Source organism: Leptonotus elevatus, chromosome 12, assembly GCF_054856555.1.
Source record: "Leptonotus elevatus isolate MCC_2025b chromosome 12, RoL_Lele_1.0, whole genome shotgun sequence".
In the NCBI taxonomy this organism is placed as follows: domain Eukaryota; kingdom Metazoa; phylum Chordata; class Actinopteri; order Syngnathiformes; family Syngnathidae; genus Leptonotus; species Leptonotus elevatus.
The window spans coordinates 10,861,727-10,886,202 of NC_141250.1; the positions used below are offsets into that span (position 1 = coordinate 10,861,727).

The 24,476-nt window shown below is 40.5% G+C and overlaps 1 protein-coding gene across 1 annotated transcript in view; it reads left to right on the forward strand.

Moving 5' to 3' along the window:
• The first annotated feature begins 2,995 nt into the window (after positions 1–2,995).
• Positions 2,996–24,476, forward strand: part of nalf1b (NALCN channel auxiliary factor 1b) — a 101,102-nt gene continuing 79,621 nt past the window's right edge. Inside the window, exon 1 of the mRNA XM_086091628.1 lies at positions 2,996–4,370. Coding sequence (XP_085947754.1) covers positions 3,606–4,370 — 765 coding nt within the window. The 5' untranslated portion in view covers positions 2,996–3,605. The remainder of the gene's footprint in view (positions 4,371–24,476) is intronic.

Sequence of the window (24,476 nt, forward strand, 5' to 3'; positions counted from 1 at the left end):
TCCATACAATGTTGTCAGCCAATCAGTGATGACAAGAAAACCGAATAATAGAATTAAACTAGAAACAAACATATCCCTAAAATACTGTACATTGTGCAACTGGATGGCTGAGTCTGGTGTGTTATTCGAGGTCCGTAGCAGTAGCCTTTAGCTTAGCACGTAGCCCACATCTACGCATACCCTTTGAAGCGCCAAAGCTGCTCATGGGAAGTAAATGTTCAGTGCTTTTTTTTTGAAGGCCTGACTGCTGGATGTTGCCGAACAGACCCATGGTTCATGTTTCCTTGAGTTGTGAATACAAGCTTGCAATGTGGAATGCGCCTTGTTGTCTGATTGAACCACTTCATACGCAATACAACAAAGTGCGACGACCTAACTGTAGACAACACATAATAGCTGCAGGAAAAACAACAACAAATGCTCGTGTCGGAAAGACGTCACAAACGCATGCGCCAAGCAGGGAGCAATTATTAGACGGAAAGAGCGTGCTTCAGGGTACATGGTTTACTGTACTGTGTTTTTAACGCTAAAGAAATGTTTGAAGATGTTTGTAAGCATTTCAAATGCCATTAAAGTGTTGTGCGAAGTATTAAGACATTCACTGCCAGTTGTTTTCATAACGTTTTGACGGATCTTTTGAGATTTACAGGATATTGTATTCTTTGACAATATAAGCACCAGAACTACCTTAAAAAAAAAGATTATCTTCTTTCACTGGAAAAACAAACGTTTCTAGCTCTTTCAATTCTTTAGTGAGCAAAAGTAGAACACAAACAATGCCAGTTTCTGACCCAAAAGCAGAAAAAAATAAACTTTTTGTGAAAAGAAACATGTCAAGCAAAACAGTGAATGTTACGCTACCATTTGTATTTTTGTAACACCTCAAACTATAAAAAGTCAATTTATTCACCAATATAAGACAAATAAAAGCACAGTAAGTAACTCTAACTCACCACATGGCCCGAGTGTGGCTTTTTTTGACATCTCATCATCTTTTTTCACGATCATGACACACACATTCTACGACTTACCGCGACGCATACTCCTTTTATACCATCCATACACATACTCAGTTGAAGTGTGACATGACTTAACTTGTCTGACTTCCAACATGTTGACATTTCTCTCGCTCATAGCTGATGCGTTAAGACAAGATTCATTCTGATCTTGAAACGCTGCCATCTACAGGGCTCTGTTTTAACTACAAGGGCTTTACAGACCTGAATTTCATCGACTAAAGTCATCAAGACGCTTTTCATGCTTAAATGATGAAAACATTATTTTTTACAAATGTTTTCGCCGGTGGCCATAAATGGTTGGATTCCAGTTGTGGAATATAAACTATCACAGCAGTGAATTAATTAATTGGCAAATATAATTTGCTAAGCACCACTGACAATAATAACCACAATGATAAACATAATTCAAAATGAAGAGCTATCACGCTATCAATAAAAGATTTACATTGTTTTGGTGAAGTATATTCTACATTCAATAGATTTGCTCATTTTAAAGTATTTTAAATTTTACTTTATAAATGTAGCTTCTAACCTGCATCTTAAACCACATTTTTGGATCGATGCTGCGTTAGTCATCCCTGCCAGCCTCGTCCACCAGAGCACAAATTGAGGGGATCTCTTTTGGAAGACTGATGTTCATCCCGCCAGGGGAGTTCCAGACGTAGACTCTTTGCCAAGGTGCACTGAAGCCGACGCTGCCAGCTCGCCGTAAGATGGGCCAACACCTCACTAGGGCAGATTATGTTGGTACTCCTTTCATTTGTCATCCATTTGCTTGTTAGCGTGTTTGTGTAGCAGTTTAACAAATGTTTTGTTTATTCAACAGCAGCAGGGACACTTTGACAATGATAAGCAGTGCTAAGGGTGCTTAAATACAATATATACTGTTATTTTACTTTTAGCCCAAGAGAAACAATCGTCTTAATCAAACACAACTTATAGTAAGTGGACAAAACTATTAGGATACATAAAAGAAGTGAAAATAATTTATTTATTTCTGTTACTTTTTGCATGATTTCCTCAATGGAGTTGTTTTTGCAAAGCTGCAATGACCACTTTAAACGTAGCGGGCAAACCTCTGCCAAGGCTGAACTATTTAAAAAAATGTGTGTTTTTTTTTTAATTTGTTTGTTAGCAGGGTACTTCCCTTTATGATGTGCTCAAGAACACGTAAATTGAATCCCAGCACCTCTAAAATTTAAGAGCTTACATTTTTTTTTTAAATTATAAGCACTTTTTAATTAAACAAGCTAGCAAAGTATGTTAACATAAAGTACTTTGTTGAAACGTAATATTCTAACAAAATTACAGCAATTATGCTTGGTAGGAGTTAGCTGACACTTTTTTTTCCTAGCGAGGGAATATGGGCGATCGGAGTCAGCACCACTATCTTCTGTTTGAAATTGAATGGGAGAAGTTAGCTGGATGTCCTGCATGTGTTAATATTAAATACAAGGTGCTACTGAAAGGCTACTGATGCATGACCAAAAAGTGTTATGCTTCCCTTTCATAAATGTGGTAATGAAATGTACAAAATGGTTAAATGTATCTTGGAGTTCAGCACCCCCTAAACCCTGACTCTAGAAGCACCCTTAAATTCTAAACGATTCTCACCAATGGGTTTGGTATTCAACTGTTTTCGTGGGTGCAACCGTGTTTTGAAAATATGCACGAGACCATTAATGCGCCTGAAGATAGATAGAAACGGACTCCTGCTTATTCCATGCAATTATCACGAGCATGCAGAGTTGTGCCCAATCACCAAGCCTTCATTGAATGGACTCTTACCCCGCATCAAAACAAACGATGATGCCAAAGTGCACCTTTAGGCAAGCCAAACATTTGTTAAAACGTTGTTGTTGTTGTTGTTGTTGTTTTTGCGTGTACCTGAGTACTCACCAACCTCCTTCCCTCCCTCACCATACCCCCTCCCCACTCCCCCTCTCTCCCTCTCTCTGCGTGTGCATATAGGCAATAAGCTGCTCGGCCACTGCGCAACGATGGAGCTCTCACAGCGATGGAGATGACGCAAATAGCCTGTGCTCTCCGAAAAAGTGATTCCAGGCGAACATGGCGGCAACTTAGGCGCGCTCCAAGATGACAACGGCCAGCCGGAGACGGGATTCAAGGCTTCACGCTCGGCTACGAGGCAGCGACGAGACCGGCCAGTGCGGGCCGGTCGCTTCACTTCAGTGAGAGAGAGAGAGAAAGCCCAATCTGCGGCAGACGCCCCAGCAGCAGCAGCAGAAGCAGAAACATCATCAGAGGAGAAGAGAGAAACGAAGGGAGGACACCCGGGGAGGGAAGGAAGGAAAGAAGGAAGGAAGGGACGGACGCGGCATGCGGTCAAAGAGGACGCTGTCCCCCCGCGGGGAGCCACGGAGGATGCGGCAAGCTTAATCCGCGCGGGCGGGTTTACTGGACCGGAATAGCACCGATTGCTGCGGGCGCCGATCGAGCAGCGCCCTGCACCGGCGGAGGCAACGGCACCCCGAGGAGAACCGAGCCGAGTCCGCCTAAGTCAATGAGTATTGAGACAGAGCAGCCCCCGCGGTGGAGTCGGCCAGGGCAGCACTCTCCTAAAATATGACCAGGGGTGCTTGGATGCGTCGACAGCATGACGAAGGCGTAAAATACTGGTTCGCACCCCGAGAGACCGAGAAGCCATCCACCGAGTCGGAGCGGGCCCAGAGATGGCGACTGTCGCTGGCCTCGCTGCTCTTCATCACCGTCCTGCTCTCGGATCACCTGTGGTTCTGCGCCGAGGCCACGCTCACCCGCACCAGGGACAAGCGGCGCTCGGGCCCGGGGGGGCTCGGGATTAGAGAGACGGGCGAGCAGCCTCACTCCCTCCACTGGCTCCCGCCGGCGCCACCACCTCCACCATCATCATCACCATCTTCAGACCACCACCACCACCACTACCGCGCCAGAGAGCAAGATGCTATTTTTCTAGGGAATTCTACCGAACCTCTGTGGCGGATGGACACCTGTCACCCGGACAGCGTGTCCAAAGACTGCTTCACTTTCACGGACGCGGACACCGTGTGCCTGGGCCTCGCAGGGGGAGATGGGACGCAGTTGGCGTACGTGAACCTGAGCGATTTGTACCTTTCTTTTTGTAATTCCTACTCACTTTTGGATTTGTTTTACGGGTTTACGAGTCCACGCGACATGAATTGCACCCTGGATATGGCCATGGGGGCGGACGCGCCGGGATGCGGCGAGTGCGTCCGGGCTTACCAGCTCCTCGACCGGCAGGCGGAGGACAACTACCGGGACTTCGAGCTCTTGGTGCGCAAATACGAGACGGACGCGTACTCGGTTCGGACGTGCATGGAGGAATGCAAGGTAGGGCACGCGCACGCACGCACGACTCACACAAGTGGACTTGAGGGGGTGGGTTCACGGTCGCCATGGCAACCGGTGGGCATGTCAGGATATTTGCATTTTTGGTCTTCCCTTTCAAGAAATGAAGCTTTCGGTGTGCAGCTGCACAGTTGGAACACTTTCTGACGTTTTGCGTTTGTGTATTGCTCTAGTTTGCAGCTAGTCTTTGCATCGTCTCCAGTCTAAACCTTTGGTAGCCCACATTCTGCCTTTGTGGCCTTCTTGCTGTCCATGGTGCTGCAAACTAGGCCCCCTCAAGAGGCCCTTTTTAAAATGATTTGTTTTATTATTTGTAAATCATGGAAGCACGCACTGAACTCAGTGCTGCAGTGTTACCCTTTGCGTTACATATAGCATGAGCGACGTCTCTTATTCAATGCTACGTGAATACACAAATCTCTTTCCTCTATCCCCTTTTTGCCGCTTCTTCCTCGTGTCATCTAATCAGCACTGCTAGCCTTTGCTAATGCAATAAGTCTCAGGCAGTGCCATGACCGCCTTTTAGCCCCTTTAGCCCAATCTGCATTCCTAATCGGCCTCGGTGTCCGAGTGACCTTTGAGAAATCGCGGCGCCCCGGGACTGCATGACAAACCGATGCTCCTTTCAAGAAGCACTCTGCCAGACAATAAATACATTTACGCCACTTGATTTGATAATTATAGCTATTCATTCTCATTTTGAATTGTTGTCTCAATGTTGGTGTCATCTTGAATACTGTCAACAAATGGTTAAGATCCATTTTCAATCCTGTTGCATTGGAATCCATGAGGTTGCAATCACATGATGACTTTGACAGGTAGACAGCATTCTATACAAACCATACGTCCTTAAATATTGGCCTGGAGCTTGTATGCAGTGAGTACCAGGTGTTTCTTTGATTGAGGCATCATACTGAGAGTCTCGGCTATATTTTTTTCAAATAGTGCACGGGAGATTTGATTTACTGAGATCCAAAGAGAGTAGCAGACATTTATTTGAAGGAGGCGGCCATCTGAAAGGAGACCTATACTGTATTTGCTCAAGTAGTTGCTGGGGGCTTATGTTTACTCCACTGCAGAAAGTGCAAGGTGTTTATTTGACCAAGGTGTCAATTTGAGTGGAAACTTTAATAAACTGGGTGCTTTTATTTACGGAATTGTTGCTAGTATGTTTATTTGAAGGAGGCATCCATTGGAGAGGCGGTCGATGTGGTATGTCTTGCAATAGTTGCCAACTGCAGAGAGTACCGGGCATTTTTTGAACCAGGCGCCCAACTGAGTAGACGCATTTAAAGTATCTTCGATTAGTGACCGTTGCTCATTCGGCTCATTGTAAAGGAGGCCTTTACTATGTTTCTCAAATAGTTCCCTGGAGCTTTACCAAGTGTTTATCTAAAGGTGGTATTCATAGGAAAGAAGGCCAATGCTGTATTTCCTCTTATATTTGCCGTTTTGTTTTGTTTACCCCACTGCAGAAGAGTACCAGGTGTTTATTTGATTGTGGCATCCAGTTGAGGGGAGGCATTTTTTGTATTGCCACAAATTAGTGCCCGGAGGATTTTATTTTTTCAAATGTTGAGAGCATACGAGGCATTCATTTGAAGGAATTGTCAATTTGTGAAAAGGCCTTTCGAAGTACCTCCTCAATTAGTTTAAGGAGGCTTTTATTTAATCAAATTTCGAGAGCATACAAGGTATTTTTTTGAGGAAGCTGCCCGGTCTCGAGCAGGCCTGTGCTATATATTTCCTCAAATATTTTCTATGGACCTTTATCAACTCAATTGCAAAGAGCACCAGGTGTTTATTTAAAGGAGGCATCCATTTGACCTTGACAGAATATTATAGTTTTATTTCCTCAGAAAGTGACCAAATAGGCTTTTATTCACTCAAATACAAAGTGAGTGCTACGCTTTTATCCAAAGAAGGTGTTCATTTGAGAGCAGGCATTACTGTACGCATAGTGACTGTATTGCAAATGAAAGGCTAATTGTTACATTTATTTTTCTCGATGAAGATGAATTTAATGTAGTGGCTGCTTTAACGGCTTGATTCGCATCCTGTGAGATTTGGTGATGCTGGAACTCATTATTGAGATTATACAATATTCTCTTCTCAGGATCATATGGGGAATGCACACTGTACATTGGTTACGCTAGTTTTATGTGGATAATAATTTTACATTAAATATGCAAACAGCCATTTACAGTTTTTATGCCCATAGGAAATGCGGTGGTGTTAATGCTTCAGTCCATTCTGAAATGACAACTAAAGCAAATAATTTTGTTAGCTTATATGTTTGTTGAGCCAACAGTTGATTACTTTTACTTACCGTTTGGAATCATGTTTTTACGTGGAATGAATTTGATGCCTCAGAGTTAAGTTTTCAGTTTAAATTCATCTCTGGCAATCTGTGGGGTGTTTGCATGTTCTCCCCATGCTTGTGTGGATTCTCTAACGTACCTCACATTCCAAAAGCATGCGTTTGAAAGGGACATTCAGTGATCCCTAGCGCCATCTAGTGATGAACTAATAATTCATTCATTTAAAAAAAAAAAAAGATTGTTTATGTCAATAGTATGCAAAAATAAATAAATGTTGTATCGCATAAAGGTATATTTTTTAACATTTATAATCGTAGGGCTAGTAATCACTAATTACATTAAATGGCTGTAGTCTCACTTAACTAGAGCTGCCATGTTTCGCCGCCATCTTCCTGCTACGGATGCTCAAAGGATGTAGTTAGTCTGGGTGGTATTGCATCAAGTGTTGGACCCAATGGGTCGACCGCAGCTTACCGGTTTCCACAGATGGGGCCTGCAGGTCGTCGTCACTATCTCCCATGATTCGGGCCCGTCGCTTTCTGCTTTGCTCTCGCAAGTTTTAATAGCTTTTTTTTTGTTTTTTGCTAGCTCCTCCCGCTAGCTGCTCTTGTTAGCTGCCGTCGCGCGCCGAAATGCTCGTTTTCTCACGCAAAATAAGAATTGGTGGTAGGCTTGCGAAATGTGGTCTCTCTGAGCCACCGTAGTGTGCGTGCTCCTGCGTGCTTCGAATGCTATTCATTTCGCTGAACGTCCCTTTAAGTTCATTGAAGGCTAATCTTAATTGTCCATAGGTGTGAATGTGAGTTGTTTGTCCATACTTTATGTGCCTGGTGATTGGCTAGCAACCGGCCCGAATCATGGCCAAAGTCAGCTGAGATATTCTCCAGTACACCTCCCACCCTCATGAGGACAAACAGTAAAGCAAATGGTTAATTTGAATTAACTACAGTTAAAAATAGCACCCCATTAAACACACTGTTTACTGCAGTTGGAAAATGAAGTTTGTTGAAAAACTGGACTGCCATTCATCTCAGGCAATGACTTTGCCCTTGTTCAAAATGAAACTTTACATCATAACTGAGACCTTATTTATTTATTAATACGTATTCTTTAATGAATGTCTTCTAAAATGCCTTAGGGCAGAGTGCCAAATAGCGGCGAAGAAAGTTTCTGCATAAAGAGGATGACTTGAAGTCATTAGACAAGTCACTTCTTGATAGATTAGCAGTATCCAGCCGGACTGGGTCCAAGTCACACATATGGCGGTTTATAAAAGGAAGGGTGACATCATGGTGTTCATTGCGCGCAAGCAGCTGTCAATAAGTGCAAACGGCCACCTAGGCACCGCTTTATTAGGTACACCTGGACAATCTCTTGAGATAGAATGTTAATGATAGATGTCATACAAAATGGTGAAGCAGTTTTTTGCAGTGCCAGCAGACAACTTCAAGTTAGTTAGTTTCAATGCGCAAAACACACCTGTAATGATTTGCATGCATTTTTCTGGTGAGTATGATGCACAGTATTGATTGTGATTAAATACATATTGATCTTAACTGCCCTAGATTAGGGATAGACTCAATATGGGCCGGGCTGATTTTTGACGGCAATATTCAGCATTTTGATCGGCATCTGCCTTTTGGAAGAATCATTGGAAACTGTGTCAACATCAGGGAACTATTTATTTAAATTTTCAGTTAACTATATAAGAGGTGCTGCTAACCCTATGAACTCGCTTCACTTTTTATATAGGTGCACTTCATTTAACATTTACCGAGATATTTAAACATTTTTGGACAACGTTATTTACTGTAGAATACAATAGGGAGCTATATACTTGTTCAAGTTTTTATTTAACTTTTTAAGACATGCTGGTGGCCCTGGGAGGTCACTAATTTTTTGTTTGAATTTTAAAACATAGATGTCTAATCACTAATATTTAAATATTGTGCAAATCATAAAAGTCACATGCTTAAAAAATTTCAACAAAATCAAGAGTTGGAGTTTGTATTTAAAAAAAAAAAATGACACCAATATTTTCTCTTTCACTGAAAATTAATATCGGCTCCAAACATTGAATATCAGCCTCATTGACTATTAATAATTCATATCGGTATTGACCCTGAAAAACACATATTTAGATAAAATCTGTCTCATCCTTACTGTATAGGCCCAGGTACCAAATTCAGTGGCTGTCACTGATTGTTCTGAAAACCTCTTTGGTAGAGCTCGTCAATGACACTTTAATGAGGCACACCTGTAGTCTCCCATAATTGCATGCTAAACATAGCCACAATAATTGAACAGCTCCGTATGATGCAATTCTCTTCTTCACCATTACAAACTAGAGTCACAGTGGCATACCAAACGCATTATTATTATTATTTTTTCATCTACCTAATAATGTGGCTTGTGTGTGAATGTTTAGTTTAAGAGGAAAAGCAGCCATTTTACACGTGACTCTAACGCTCGTTATTCACTTTGTTTTTCACCATCGTAATCCTTTTTGGTGATCGTTACACTTTCTGATCCACACGCACGCACAGACAACAAACAGAGGCAGGGCCCCCCTGTGCCCTGTCTTTCCTGCAGGTCCAGACCTGAGCATCCCTTCCGGTGTAATTTAATTTGCACTCCCATAATTCTCTGCTTCTCTTGTGGCTGCGTCTCCGGGGCCGCTCCGCAGCATGTCTATCCTCTTCTTCCGTCTATTCATCATTGTCTCTTGGTTACTTTCACATCCTCTGCCTCTTTGTCTTCCTCCCATCTGTGTCAAGAGCGACGAAGGACGGGCGTCACACGTCCATGTGGTCGCTTTATACTGTAGCTCCCTCCTTCTTCTTCTTCATGCACTCAGTTCCCGTCAGGGGCATTGGCCCCTCCCTCTGTGGAAATATGTGAGTGTTAGAGTGATAGATACTGATCTAGGTTAAGGCCCTCTCCCTCTCCCTCTCTTCAATTACAGACCCGTTCACAGTTCACACAGACTCTTCTTTGGGCTCTTCGCATCGCTCATGCAGAAGCCCCCCCCCCCCCCCCCCCTGCCACCCCCAACCCCCCTTGCGGCCACATGTCGCGGCGGTACTGGTGCAATAATACCAGTCAACTGTCAGTCAAGATCACGTTTATGTTTCAAAACCATAGAAGCAAAAATAATCCTTTCCCGCTCCAAGCTGTCTTCAGAAAACCTTTACTTATAGTATACAGTCAATATTTTAAGTATCATTATAATTGTTAAGCCATATTGACCATATTTAGCATATGAATGCTTAGATAACACATTTAGCATTCACTATAACTTAGAAAATGTGATTGATATAGCACCTGGAAGGTGAGTATCTTCACATAAATGTCAGACTTTGCTGGGCACTTTCTTTTCATCTTCTTTTATTACTGATCGCTCACTGTGGCCATGACAGAAGCACATATTTGCTAATGCTATGTTTAGTAATGTTCGATACCACTATTTTCAAACTGATACCAGTTCTAGTATTGATCAATACCAGTATAGCACCAACTACTCGATGTCAGATTTTCTTGGCTTTAAGTATCAGTTGGTGGCATCGGCTGGCTCCACGAGTCCTCGATACCCCAAAAATAAAATCGTATCTGCCCGATGCCTGATATCAGTACTCACCCATTCCATTCCTATGGAAATCATTATTGTGTGATTAACTGCATAAAATAACCGGGCGTTTATTTGAAAGGATGCCTTTAGTACAGAATTTCTTCAACTAGTTGCCGAGCACATTTATATACATTAACACAAAAAGAGTACGAGACATCTTTTTGGAAGGAGGCCTTCATTTGAGAGGAGACCTTTAAAATATTTCCGCAAATAAGGTTTATGGGCTTTTGTTTACTGGACTGCAACTAGTACAAAGTGTTTTTTTTAGATGGAGGCATCCATTTGAGGGGAGACCATTAAACCAATTCCTCTGATAGTAACCAGACTCAACTACAGAGTACCAGATGACTATTTAAGAGTGTTATCCATTTGAGAGGAGGCCTTTAGAATATTTCTTGAAATTGAGTTTAAGGGTTTTTATTTGATCAACTGCTGTTAATACCAGACTTTTATTTGATGGAGGTATCACTTTCCTCAAACAGCAGCAGGGAGGTATTATTTACTCAGCTACAGAGAACACCATGTGATTATTTGATCAATTTGGGAGGAGGCCTTTACAGTTTTTCCTTGAATTGTAGTCATGGGAATTCATTATTTCAGTTATTCAGTAAAACATGCACTTTCCCGTCTCTTGCTGCAAGGGCCATTAATTTTTATCCTGATGTTGAACTGCCAGGTTTTTTAATAACATTACCATCAGTGTAACAAATGACATTGGAGTGTCCTCCATGACCAAGGATCGGAATTAACTTCCCACATTAATCCAGTCTCTATACATTAATTTCCGGCAATTTGCAAGCTGGAAACTGTGGATGTTGGCGCACATGTTCACCGTATAAACCCTGCTGGATGGTGCTGCAAACGGAAATCAATCAATTATCAATGTGACTCTCTTGCATTTTTGCTGCTGGCCAAAGGACTGTAAGGAATTAATCATTTGAATGAATGGATGTGTGGATGCACCTACTGTATGCATGAATGAATGGAATGATAGATTGCTGCACGAATGATTGGTTGGCTGGTTGGATGGATTGATGCATCTGTACTGATTTAGGATGTTAATATGCTGATTTATCTAACATTAGAGCTGCCTAACCCATGTGACGCCCTGGGTGAGTTTTTATTTGGCAGCCCCCTCCATTGGCGATTTACATATGCTTACAATATATATCGAATAGCACTGTTTTCACCATTGTTTTTAATCTAGATAAAATGTTACTTAATTTACATGCTTGACGTCTGCACACTCGGGTCAGAGTTCAACGTTAACATGGCAAAGCGGCATTTAAAACGGAATAAGCTACCAACTGAAGTGAAGTCAGCCCCAAGTGTAAATGCTTTTAAAATCCAGGTTAAAAACTTTGCTTTTATTCCATACCTTTTGATTAAGATTTGTAATCATTTTTTAAAACAAATTCACAGTACAACAAGAGTACAACAATCAAAAGTTAGGTCAAAAAAGGTCATTTTGACATATTTACTAAGTTCATAATGACCACATTACATTCATCCCTCCACTGACAACAAGAAAACGGATTATTTGTTTTTCTTCATTTCAACGCAAGGTTGAAGAGGATACAACTCTTACTCCCCCGTGAATTATACAAATGCCAAGTGCAAAACTTACTCTCTACAAGTTCTCCTTCCAATTCAATTAAGTTGCCTCTGGGTCCAGTTCAAATAGATGCTGGGAAAGTCCTCTTTCAAATGAGCTACCAGTGTTTGCTTCCTCCATCCCAAGCAGTAGATAAGGGAACGTGTGTATGTGTGGTGTGTGGGCGTGTGTGTGTGTGTGTGTGTTGGAAAAAGAACACTCCCATGCTAACACCTTCTCTCTCTGTTCCCATTTCTCCCTCTCTGCAATGCATTACAATGAAAGTGGCCAACTTGAACCTCAACTCTCATCACTTCATGTCTCATGTCCATATTTTTTCTATAGTATCACTCTGTTTTCTCTATTACGCTCTGCGGCAGTTGTTTGAAAGAGACGTATTAAGCATTTTCATTCCACAATTTAGAACAGTTCTTAGGTGTCTTGATAAAATACCTGTGGCATGAGTTCATTCAAATACTTCAAGGATCAAGAACTATAGCACACTTTACATCCCCCAGTACTTAGTAGCCACTTTGTGAAGACTGCCTTGTTTGATGCACAAGAGAGACTGTATGCTGCCTGGAGGAGTCCGGCTTTTGTTATCATGACAACTGGGGAGTGAAACCCTGTCTTCTGTTGATGATATTGTTCATTGATTGATTATTTTACGAACGGACATGTTGTACATAGTTACACATTTCTGAAAAACAAAACACAAACATTTACAAGAACGCTACTCCATATGGTGAAGTGCTATTCCACAGAAGCGTGGAACTGCCAATGTGAAGGACTAATTTTTAACTGGCAAGTATAGGTTCGAACGTCTTTGTGTGTATGTTCAAACCTTTAAATACTTTCGAATGTACTCGCAAGTACGTTGGAACACACTCACAATTGGGTTCGAACGTATTTGTAGGCTAAATGCTACAAACAAAGCATATTTTCCCATGCCACGCAGTATTCGGGCATGCCAAGTCAATACCCTGTTGCATCATGGGGGAAAAATGTCGAACCTAAATCATGTATTGCAGACATAATGTTTGTATTTAATTTTTGAATGTATTGGTATAATTTCACTTGTGTAAGTAATACCCCATGGCAGTGGAGTCCTGCAGGTTTTGGATGTTTCCCTTCTCTAACACACTTGAAGCCCATTAGCAAGCTCTGCATAAGCCTGACAACAATCCTGTTCATTGGAAAAGGCGCGTTGGAGCAGGGAAACATCCAAAATCTGCAGGACTCCTGCCCTCGAGAACCGAGTTTGGACACCACTGCCCCATGGCATTATGGGAAAATAGGCTACGGTTGTAGCACGTACTCGTATTTGCGAACGTATTTGAGAGGATGTTTGAACATACTTGCGAATCAGTCTGAAAGTATTTGCGAGTTTTTAACATACTCACCAGTCATAAATGTTTGCTCCACATTGGCAGTTCCACGCTAAACTGTACTATTCTGAGAAAAGTAACAGATATAGTTTCACTAACCTTTGAAGTTTAGAGTCAGGAAAATTTGATAAAACAGGAGAACATTTGCGGACTATGAGAGGCCTCTCTCAGTATAGCCCAGTTTTTGAGCATACATCTCGCTAAGTACGAGGTTTGAAAATCTTCTGTGATCGTTTTTTCCCCCCAACATTTCATTTTTCAAGGTGAAGACAAACAGAGATCAAATGAAAGAGCTAAAATTCTTGGTTGATTTTTATATGGCTCACTTACAGGCATTTTCTTAGAGGATACAAATTCACAACTAAATGATTTTGTGAGTGACAGTAAATCATAGAAACATGTGCATATTTAAATGGTTGTTTAATTTCAATTTGATGACTCAGAAGGAACTCCAGAGACCCAACTATTAGTATACAATCCATTAAAAAGTATATTTTCCATAACAGAATAAGACAATCACTGTTTTCACTCAGCGGAGATAAAGAGTTGTTCTTCCTTACACAGTGTCGCTGTTATGCTCAGTTGAATGATTTGATGAGTGGGTGATGTGTTAGCTTTGATTTTTCTCTGACAAGATGAGAAGCGAGATTGAAGGGGGGTGCGGGTGGGGGGGCTTCTCATCGCAGTGGAAATGGCCGCTGTTCAAAACATGATCCCGCACACACAAATGCGCCGCGCACCCAGTCAGAAAATGTGGAACGTTTGTATTTACATTTGAGAACATCTGCATCTTCACGCCTTTTTGGGCAACAACAACCTGCGTGGTGTGATGGAACAGATGTAGCTGCTATGCAGTATGTGCAGCGAGTGGGGCTCGGTTTGCGCATCTTTTTTGCATGCGCGTTTGCAAAGGCATTTGTTCTTTTAAGACTACTGAATCATCGATTTATAAATAGAATTCCATTAAGCTGGAACCTCACTAAAACAAATCAGCATTAAGGCCTGAATGTTGTTAATGCTATTATTAGTGTTGTACAATAACATGTTGTAGAATGTGTGAGTCATGAAGGTGTTGGCAAAATAAATCATCCATCCATCCATCCATCCATCCATCCATCCATCCATCCATCCATCATCTGAACATTTTAAATACCAGTGTTATAAACAGTGAAAAAACATCCTGCTTCATGTTATCAGGTGATGTCTTTGTCTTTTGATTTGGTGAGGCAGTATGTGGCTCACCATCCAAGGTTATGTCTGTATTAGTGAGCACTTCTCCTTTGCCGAGATGGTAAAACTGCACATTGTAGAGTGAGCAATTATTGTGGGCAGCCCAAGGTACAACTGTATAAAATCAGGCTGTCTAATCAGCATCTTCATATACAACACCTGGTGAAGTCGAAGTAGCTAACTTTCGCTAACACAGATTTAGATTTGTGGACAATATTGGAGAGCAGCAAAAACAAAAGTGTTGTGTTTATATTTTTGTTCATTATACTAAAGTACAAAGTGAGTACTTTTGTCACCTGTGCCAATAAATGATACTTTCCGCAACGGGTTTCTGCCAACGTCCCTGACTTCCTGCGCGCTGTTGCGCTGGTTCACTCGACAGAGCATAATTAAATCAAACAAGCGTTTCAGCTATATATCAGACATGACAAGCACTTCCTGTTTTGAGCTCCTCTTGCTCATATTAAAGCAACGCTTGAGCAAACAACAAATGGCTGAAGCTGCTTGGCTCTGTTTGTTTTTCCCCTATTGAACAATTTCTGATAGTTGAGAGTCGGTTAATACATATTAATAAGTCCAACAGTCACAACTTTGAATCGGTCCATCTTCTAATGACCCTGTTGATGTTAGACGCTTGATTTTGAGAGGCACAGACAAAAGCAAAGATTATTTGTTGATTGTTTCTTTTCTTTTTTTACACACCATTCAGGTATAAATAAGGATTGAGTTTAAGTAATATTACCTTCTCCAAGGTACAATTGACACTAATTGACACTTCTTTATTGGTCTCTAAGGTAACTACATTTTCCTGGCGTGAAAGGGTTACAGGTACTATACAACAATATAAAAATCAAGCATCAAGGGTTCAAAAACGCAGTGACAAGTCATTGTACCCCTAAAGGTACAATAATGCACTTTTTTTTCTTCTGCCGATTGATCCAAGGTCTAATAGAAGAGGGACAGCCTGAAGGACTAGAAAGATTTCACTGACAACGTTGACATGAAGCTCTGAGAGCACACTCAGACACACACACATACACACACACACACACATACAAAACCAGTCACAGTTCCCAGAGCTCCCAGACGCTGCGGTGACATTCTTACATCACTGAGTCATCATCATCATCCGCTAACAGCATGTCCTGTTACAGACAGAACATGAACGTTCAAGCACATCTCCATGCTAGCTGTCTCAGCCGTTCAAGTCACGTAATCACAGGCGGGCTGGACTAATAGCTGCGCCATTAAACAGTGGCGCATATCGTACAATTAGAGATAGAATATCGATTATTAGTAGTCAAGGAAGCTGATAACCAATATTTGAAGCCGTTATTCACTTTCACTTTCTATATAGGATATTGGTTATATCACTAGATATACAGTATTTAATGTAACAGCTGATTCGTTTTTAGAGTGTAACTAATGACTACAGCAGTACCTGTCATGAATAGCAGAGATCCCATTTAACCGCTGTACGAATTAGCACATGTAGCGTGTAGCCGGCAAGGCCCGGAGGCAGAGAGGGGGTGGCGGCGACAATAGCAAAATGCTAAAGATTAGAGAGAATACCCAGTGATGTGTGCAGACAGGATCTGACAATATGTGTCACTTCCCCAGACGCACTGTAATTTTCTCGAGGTTTCATTCTATTTATTTTTTCTGGAAGGCGGTGGGGTGGGCGAGAGCAATTCATTTGAGCACCTGGCCCGAAATATAATCCTCTCTCATTTAATCAGCCTTTCTGTCAATGGATGAAAGTGCACACGTGTGCGTGCATGAGGGTATGGCATTGTGTGATGTTGGGAATGTTTTTTTTTACAGAGTTATGCGTGACACGAGTCAAAAGAACTTTTAAAGTGACGGTCTCACATTTGACTACTAGATTCGTATTTGCTAGGGATGGACTAAATTGTGCTTGCTGCTTATTAAACATGGGGAAAACACTCAATCAATAAAGTCATTGTATTGTTTATCTAATGTGCTGTAGCTATTTTGAAAAATTGCTACGTCAAGCCTTTCTGTTAATGGTGATAAAGGAAATAGTTTAGGATTTTTTATTTTTTTTGCTTTGCCGTGGTTGTATCCTACTGGAATAGATCTACTAGTCCACTCAGCAGCAGCTGAATTCCTTCTCTACAGTCTGAATCAAAACAAGAACAGTATGCAGTAAGCTGACCATTCTAGAGCGCCATTGTAATGTTCAAGTAGAGGAAACCATTTTTGTTTGTGAAACTGAATTATCTTTGTTCAGTGTTATGAAAATAAATTAACACACACCTTTTTGACAGTTGCACTTCTAACGCAGGGTTCTAGAATATCGGTTGACCAGTCAGGATACCTCGTGTTGTGCTAGGATTAGCATTGTGGCTAATTTAAACTGTTAAACAGTAAACATAAACAATAAACAAAGTTGTGCAATGTTTCTTATGTAGCCTACTGTTATGTTTTTCCATCCATCCATCCATTTTCTTCTTATCCTGTTCGGGATCACAGGGAGCTGGAACCTATCCCAGCTGCCTTTGGTTGAAAGGCAAACTACACCCTGGACTGGTCGCCAATCAATCATAAGCCATTATGCCATACCTAACATCTCTATCAAAAAAAGTGATGTGATTAATTGTGAGGAAACTTAACTTAAGGCATTTGTCATCTGAAGGTATACGGTTGGCTCACTTCCAGTTGTAATTTCCAATCGATCATCTTGCAACTTTCAGGGTTTATTGGTTTACGCGTGAATGCTCCGAGCTTATTAATTTTTAAAGGATGCATGACCTAAGATGTTTGAGGTAGTCGAGTTCAAACGTCAGAGCGGTACATTGTTTTTTTACTCCCGTCAAGGCTTTAAGAGCTGAAACAAACAATCCTCCAATAATCTGTACAAAACATCACAATCACTTTATCAACGGAAACAAATGTCACTACAGAAACGAGTGTAGGTTCAATGCTGTGAAATATGTAAGCTTACTTGTTTGGCATGTCCGTATTGGAATGATTACATAAGCTTGTAACAATGTACAGCAAGGTAAAACGATGTTTACACCAAGCTCACAATGTCATCAAAGCACTGGGATACATTTTACAGTAAAATCAGCAGTTTTTTGACAAATTGAGCCACCCAATTTTTGACCTGCATGTATCGGTGTGACCTGTTTTAGCGAAAATGTTTAAGGTTGCAGAGAGTTGGGTTATTTACATTATTTTCTTCTAATGTGAATCTTGAAAACAAAATGGATAGTTGATATAGAGTCAAGGGGCCGTGTGGTTTTACGTAGAAGTACAGGGACTGCTTGGTGTAGGATTTGTGTTCCTACGTAGGCGCCATCATCCAAATTTGTACATAGTTTTAGCCTTTTTGTATTTTTAAAGTGGCTTTTACTAATTGCATTGTAAATATGTTGGGAAGGGTTATTTTATGTGACTTTTATATATTTTAGTATGCAATGTTTTTTTTGCTTTTACCTGGACCTTTAAGAGTCTGTAATAAAGTTTATTATTATTATTATTGTTATTATTATTTATTAACCTATGCTAACGCAGTAGTAAAGTCATAATTACTGTAACTATTATTTAAAAAAAAAAAATGAAAAACGCTTTTTGATTATGAAACAAATCATCAAATACTAGGGACGGTGGAATCTGAGCCAATCTTGCTCAGGCTTTTAGAAGTTTCAGAGTCAAGAACAAAAATATTTTTAGATGGTATCCGAGCCAAGGTCTCAGTGTTTTTTTCCCTCTCCATTGTTTCCATTTGCTGTACTTCGCAAGGAGTTCACGCACAGTTTTCTCGTGCTTTGTGCTTGCGTAAAGTTTTTTGCGCTTGCTGTGTTGAGCTATGAGTCTTATACGCTAAATACCTTTTTTTTTTTTTCTCCAGCTGATGCAAATGATGGCTTCCTCTGAGCCGTCATTACAAAGCCTAAGAGGCTGATTATTCACATCATTACTCGGGCAGCACCTAGCAACCACCTCAGAGGCTTGATATAGCCTTCAAGTGTGTGTATGTGTGTGTGAGGGAGAGAGAGAAAGAGAGAGCGAGCATCGTTTGACAATCCAGGTTGAGGGTTTTTGAGAGTGGGCTGCACCGAACACCAACACCACCACTCCACACCTCTTCCCCCTTAAATACGCCCTACCACGCAACACCCACCTCCATTTTGACAGTAATTTGATTGTGGACGTATGTGGGAGGGGGGAGCGGAAGGGAGCTTATTGACGGGCACAGATAGTGCATGGGGAAAAAAAACTAAAGCAAGGGAGGAGAGGAATGGAGCTGGACCTGATAATGAGGATCTTATCGTCATCTCTTACTCATGTTTTTTTCCCCCCATGTGTGAAGGGGATGGAAGGGGAATAGAGTGAGTTGTTTTTTTCACCTTTTTGACAAATACCACATCCTCTGGTTCAGATTTTTTTCTTCACCTGCTTCTTTTTTTTTACTCCGTCTGACCTCCTTTTATACGTGCTTCTTTTTATCACCTCTGCCAAGGAGGTGCCATTTGTCTAGCTGACCCAAGCCAGAGTATTTCTAAGCGTAAGCTGTGTTCGCACATCCGGAAATACACTTACTCTTGAAGACAAATGTACACTAGTGTGTGTATACATCCCGTGCAGATGGCGTGTGCGCAGCGTGGTGTAATTTGAGGGGTCACCGAACAAGAGTGCGATTTTTGAGTGACACTTTCTGGGACGTCGGTTCTCATTTACCTGTAAGTCTAGGAATTGACTTCATCCACTATGGGCAGAGGTGGGGAGAGGAGCCAAAAATTGTAGCATTACTTCAAAAATATTATTACTCAAGTAAAAGTTAAAAAGTAGTCATAAAAAAAATCACTCAAGTAGAAGTATAAAAGTATTTACTGGAAAGAATACTCAAGTACTGAGTAACTACTTGAACATGAAGTCTGATTTATTTTTTTAAAATAATGTCATCAGACAGACAAAAACATAAAATTATGTGCAAATGCTGGCATCTTCAAATAAAAAATAAAAACCTTTAGCCTAAGCATGCACAATCCATTCACAAATTGTGGCGGCCGTGAATCAGGGTGTAGCGACGGTCGTTCAGTAACCATCCCCACTCTCCCTAAGTCATGTGTCGTTCTGTCCTCGGGCAAGGCACTTCACACGCATTGCCTCCAGTACTACTCACACAGGTGTATGGAAGGTGCGAATGTTTGGTGGTGGTCGGAGCACACTGGCAGTTGTGCGCAACCTGCAGTGCAGCTGTGGCTACTTAAGTAGCTTACCGCCACCACAGTATAAATGTGTGAGTGCATGAATAATGTATCCATTCCATTGTAAAGTGTCTTTGAGTGTCCAGAAAAGCGCTATAGACATCGGATGCATTATTATTATATTATTATCATTAAATTGTGGCGTAACTCGCTCGGTGCTGCCTCGACCATAGGTGGCAGTTTCTTAAAGCGAAAGCACCAAGATGTCATCTTTCAGTTGACTCTTTTGGGTTCTCATCATGCCTGCCAGTCTTCATCCAGGGCCGCATTTTCTGTATATAAGCAATGTGTCTGCGGAAATGCTCCTACACAGTCAGCCAAGTGGAGCGCTTATGTGAAAATACGGTAAATCTAATGTAGGAATGGCGCGGCGGGTAACGCCTCTAGTGTAGCCCAATATAGCGGAATAAGGGTAGGGTTTCTTCTTCCCACATCTACTCAAGTAAAAATAAAAAACATTGTGTGGTAAAACTACTTTTAACAGTACAATAATTTTTACTCAAGTAAATGTAACAGAGTAAATGTAACTCGTTACTACCCATCTCTGACTATTGGTAAGAATATTTTTAAAATGGGGTGGTAGAATTTCTGTCAGAAGCACATTTAGCTAAGTTATTCACATTTCTGCCTCACAATAAGAGAGTGAATCAACCGCACCTCTGTTGGTTGCCACAAAGTAAGACACAATTAATTACAGGTTGCCTACTTACGTGTCAAACAACTCAAGAAGGAGGTATTTTCACCCTCTGTGAACTAGAAGTGCTAACGCTAAAGCAATGCTAAACCACAGCAATTGCTTCTGTTTACTGTGTGCCTTCATCTGTGCCGGTAACTCAAGACTCCAATTAAAAGTGCATCGTAACTGTATACAGTATTTGATCATTTATAAAAGCCTTGTACTAAGTACTAATCTAAATTATGCTTTATGATTTCCATCGACCAGTTAGCATCTCGATAAAAGCCAAGGAAAACGCAAAGCACATTTGTGTAGTTAGTCGTTGACATGCTCACCACGCTGAAATCTCACAAATATGATGAGGCCTTTCTCCAAAATGGAACGACTGCCAAAGTGTTGCACTTTAGAGGTTCTACTGCAGGGGTCTGAAACCTCTTCTTATATTGTGGGTGTGTCTGTGCTGGATCAATGATTCCACAAAAAAAGGGGTTCAAGTATTGAGCTAATCCAATCCACTCAATCTTTATTAATAAGAGGTCTGAACATTAACGCGGTTCTTCAGAATGTGAACAAGATTGGTGACCCGGTCCTCTCTCTCATCTCCCTGGTACTTGGTATCCTCAGCATAGTTAGTTGAGTACTGATGTCTGATTTCTCAAGTTTCTCTGTGCAGTCATGAAATGTTGGGGTGCCCCATTCCGTCTCCTATTTTTCTTAAAATTGCCTGTTCTGAAGACATGACTTGGACTGGTTGACAGGATTTATTTGCTTTCCACTGTCTGTCACTTCACAATTATCCCTCGAAGTTGCCTTGAGCCAGAGCTATGATAGCACATAAGTCTTCTTAAAAAACACAAAACGCCCACAGCAACCACATGGCAAAAATGTGGGGGCTGCATGTAAAGCAAGTGGCCGCAAAATATCATCCTGCAGGCTGTAAATAGAACCCGGACTGTGAGTTTGAGACCCTTGTTTGTTGTCCTATATCCCACATCCCCTGGAACCGGAAAATATGACACCAAAGTATACAATCAGATTCTGAGATTTTTTTAGCCACTAAACAAGACATTACTAGATGAGATTTGACTATTCTTTTTTATTGTATTTATTTATTTATTTATTATTATAATTTTTTTTTAATGTAATTTTATTTTATTTTATTTTTATTTTTATTTTTACTAGCATTGAACTAACTATTCCAATGTGTCCAAAACAGCAATCGTTATTGTTTTATTCTCCTCATTTGTGACTTTTTCTGTTATTTTTATAATTTTTTGAAATACAGTGCAGCATTTCTAGTGTCATTTTATGAGTCAACCGTCGAACATCGTTAGCCTGCAAAACATGCAGCTCAAAATAATAGCAGCTCTCTTGTCGTTTATTCTTTATAAAGCCCAAAATAAACCCTCGGGAATTATAATATGTTTGTTGTTAAAAGGGTTGAAAGTAAAAATGTTTTATTGTAAATTCATAATAATGTCAAAGTTTGCGTTTCAGTTTCGGTGTGAAATTTTTAGTTCTCACCCTGGTTGTGGGAGTTTTCTCCAGGTCATCCAGCCTCCTCCTACTTTAATAATTAAAGTAATTAATTAGCAATTAAAAACTAAACTGTCTGATTGTTTGTATGCCCCAAATCAGCTAGAATAGACTCCTGTTGACTCATAACCTTAGTGAGAATAAGCAGTAAAAAAAAAGGATGGATGTGCAACACTGCAATTAATTATACCTTTTTCTTTATTACTGTTGCCAGTGTTCAGTGATGCCTGAGAGAAATCGCATGATTTAGCTGCCTTGCAATAAGGCATGTGCCATCCGTTTTGAAGTTACCAAATATGGTTCTTTGCCCTTTAAAAGGTAACTAGCTCATTTTTGAAGATGGTAAAAACGTTTGTTACAAGATTTGACATTGTAATCATTTTAGAAATACTTTGTTTATAATGATGCGTGTAACAGTGGAGGATTGCTTTAAGTGGTTAAAAAAAATGAATTATTTAATATTTTGATGACCTTTAAAACATGGCTTTCGCTACTGTGCTTTGTCTCCTCCGGGTGCAGTTTTTTTTGCCGTCCAGTGGCGCTGGCAGCCCCTCACAGACTTTAAATTATTCATCTGCCAGAGGCTTTTTCAAAGGCACTGAGGAGGAACTGTGACCCCCTCTCCTGTGCGACTCTTTGTAGGCACACGTTCGCACACGCAAGAAGCATGTGCGTGCCACCACAGTCACTCATGTTAAGCATGTGAGCAAACACTAGCGGGCAGGTGGGTGTCACATTGTGTCTGGTCTTCGTTTTACCCTGCAGGGAATAATGGCAGCACCCACAGAATACACTTGCTGGACACTGTATTAGGTATACCTGCACTAGCTAATGCAGGGGTACCCAACAAAATCACTTTTTGTTGTTCAGCTATAGTATATATATATATATAATTTATTCAAGGAGAACAAGAGATAGTATACTGTTTACAATTGAGTTCCAGTCTTACGATGGCCAAATTTATCAGAATAGGGCGTAGTACACTTGAAAAAAAAGTTGGGTCAAAAATGGACCAATCCACTACATGTATCAATTTGACCCTGGCAAAAAAAAGAAAAAAAGTTTGACCCAATTGTTTTTAGAGTAATCAATTTAGCTTCATTTGCTTTGAGAAATGATTAATAAGTTCCATCCAAGCAACCAAATTAAACTTAACTTCACTATCCCTTCTATTTATTTCCCCCACTCCACTTTCCAAAAAAAGAGTGTCAACTATTGGGTTTCAGGCTCCTCATTCCAAGAGTGAGAGATTTTGTTAGGTGAGAGTGGGCGGTGGAGTTGTTGAGTGAAGAAGGATGACATGAATAGATAAAAAGGGGGTTGAGTTGAAGATTGACTGCAGACAAAACAGGTGGTTCTCACCAGAGGATTGACCTTACACACCCACCACCTCCACCGGTGCCAACCCGCTTTGAGAGTAATTGCACCGCAGATGCTGCTGTTGTGGAACTCCAGCACAGCAAAACAATGGGGATTGATTGCTTGGAAGAAGTCTTTTGGGAAAACTGGGAAGCAATTTTCATCATCTAACTTTGATTCCAAACTCATCGAACTGTGTTGTTATGACTTATTTTGGTCATTTTGACTGAGTAATACATTTTAAGTAATAACAGGAAAAAGATGCAGCTATACAAAAAAATAAAAAAAAATAATATGAAAGCTAACAAGTTCAGGGTGTACCCCGCCTACTGCCCGAAGCCAGCTGGGATAGGCTCCAGCATCCCCCTTGTGAGGACAAGCGGTTAAGAAAATGGATGGATAATATGAAAGCATCCACCACCCAGAACCGTAATGGTACCACACATTTGTAGCCTAGAAATTAGTGTTAATTTTTATCAGACATTTTTAAATTTAGTCTCAGTTTTAGTCACGTTGTTAGTTTTTATCATTGTTAATCAACCTCATCCCATTTTTATTTAGTCAACTTTTAGTCGACTATAAATCTAGTATTTTAGTGTTTATTTTAGTCAATGTCAATGTTTTAGTCAGGACAATCATTTCCCCCCTATTTTTGTCAGCAGATAATGTTTAAACATTTGGGATCTAAAACTATTTCACTTATAATTTTCCCTCATCTTTTTGATGAAAAACAACTTCACACACGCCATTACTACGGCTCCATGCTACAAGCTAGTAAGTTAGCCAGAGGTAGCGGTCGGATTAACATTATTGTTGGAACGTTATAGCCGTTGGATCAAAGTTACGGTTTTAACTTTTTTTTTTTTTTTTTTACTTTTCAACGTGGAGTAGGGAGGACCAACTGCCAAAAAGTAAATAAATGACTAAATAAATAAATAAATGACAAAAAGTAAAAATAAAAAAGGGATATAAAAAACACAATTTGAAAATTAAATAAAAAATAAATATAAATGGAATATATATGTATATATATATATATATAGTTGTTTTTTTGTTTTTATTTCCATAAGTTTTATTTTCACTTTTAGTCATTTATTTATTTATTTAGTCGTTTATTTA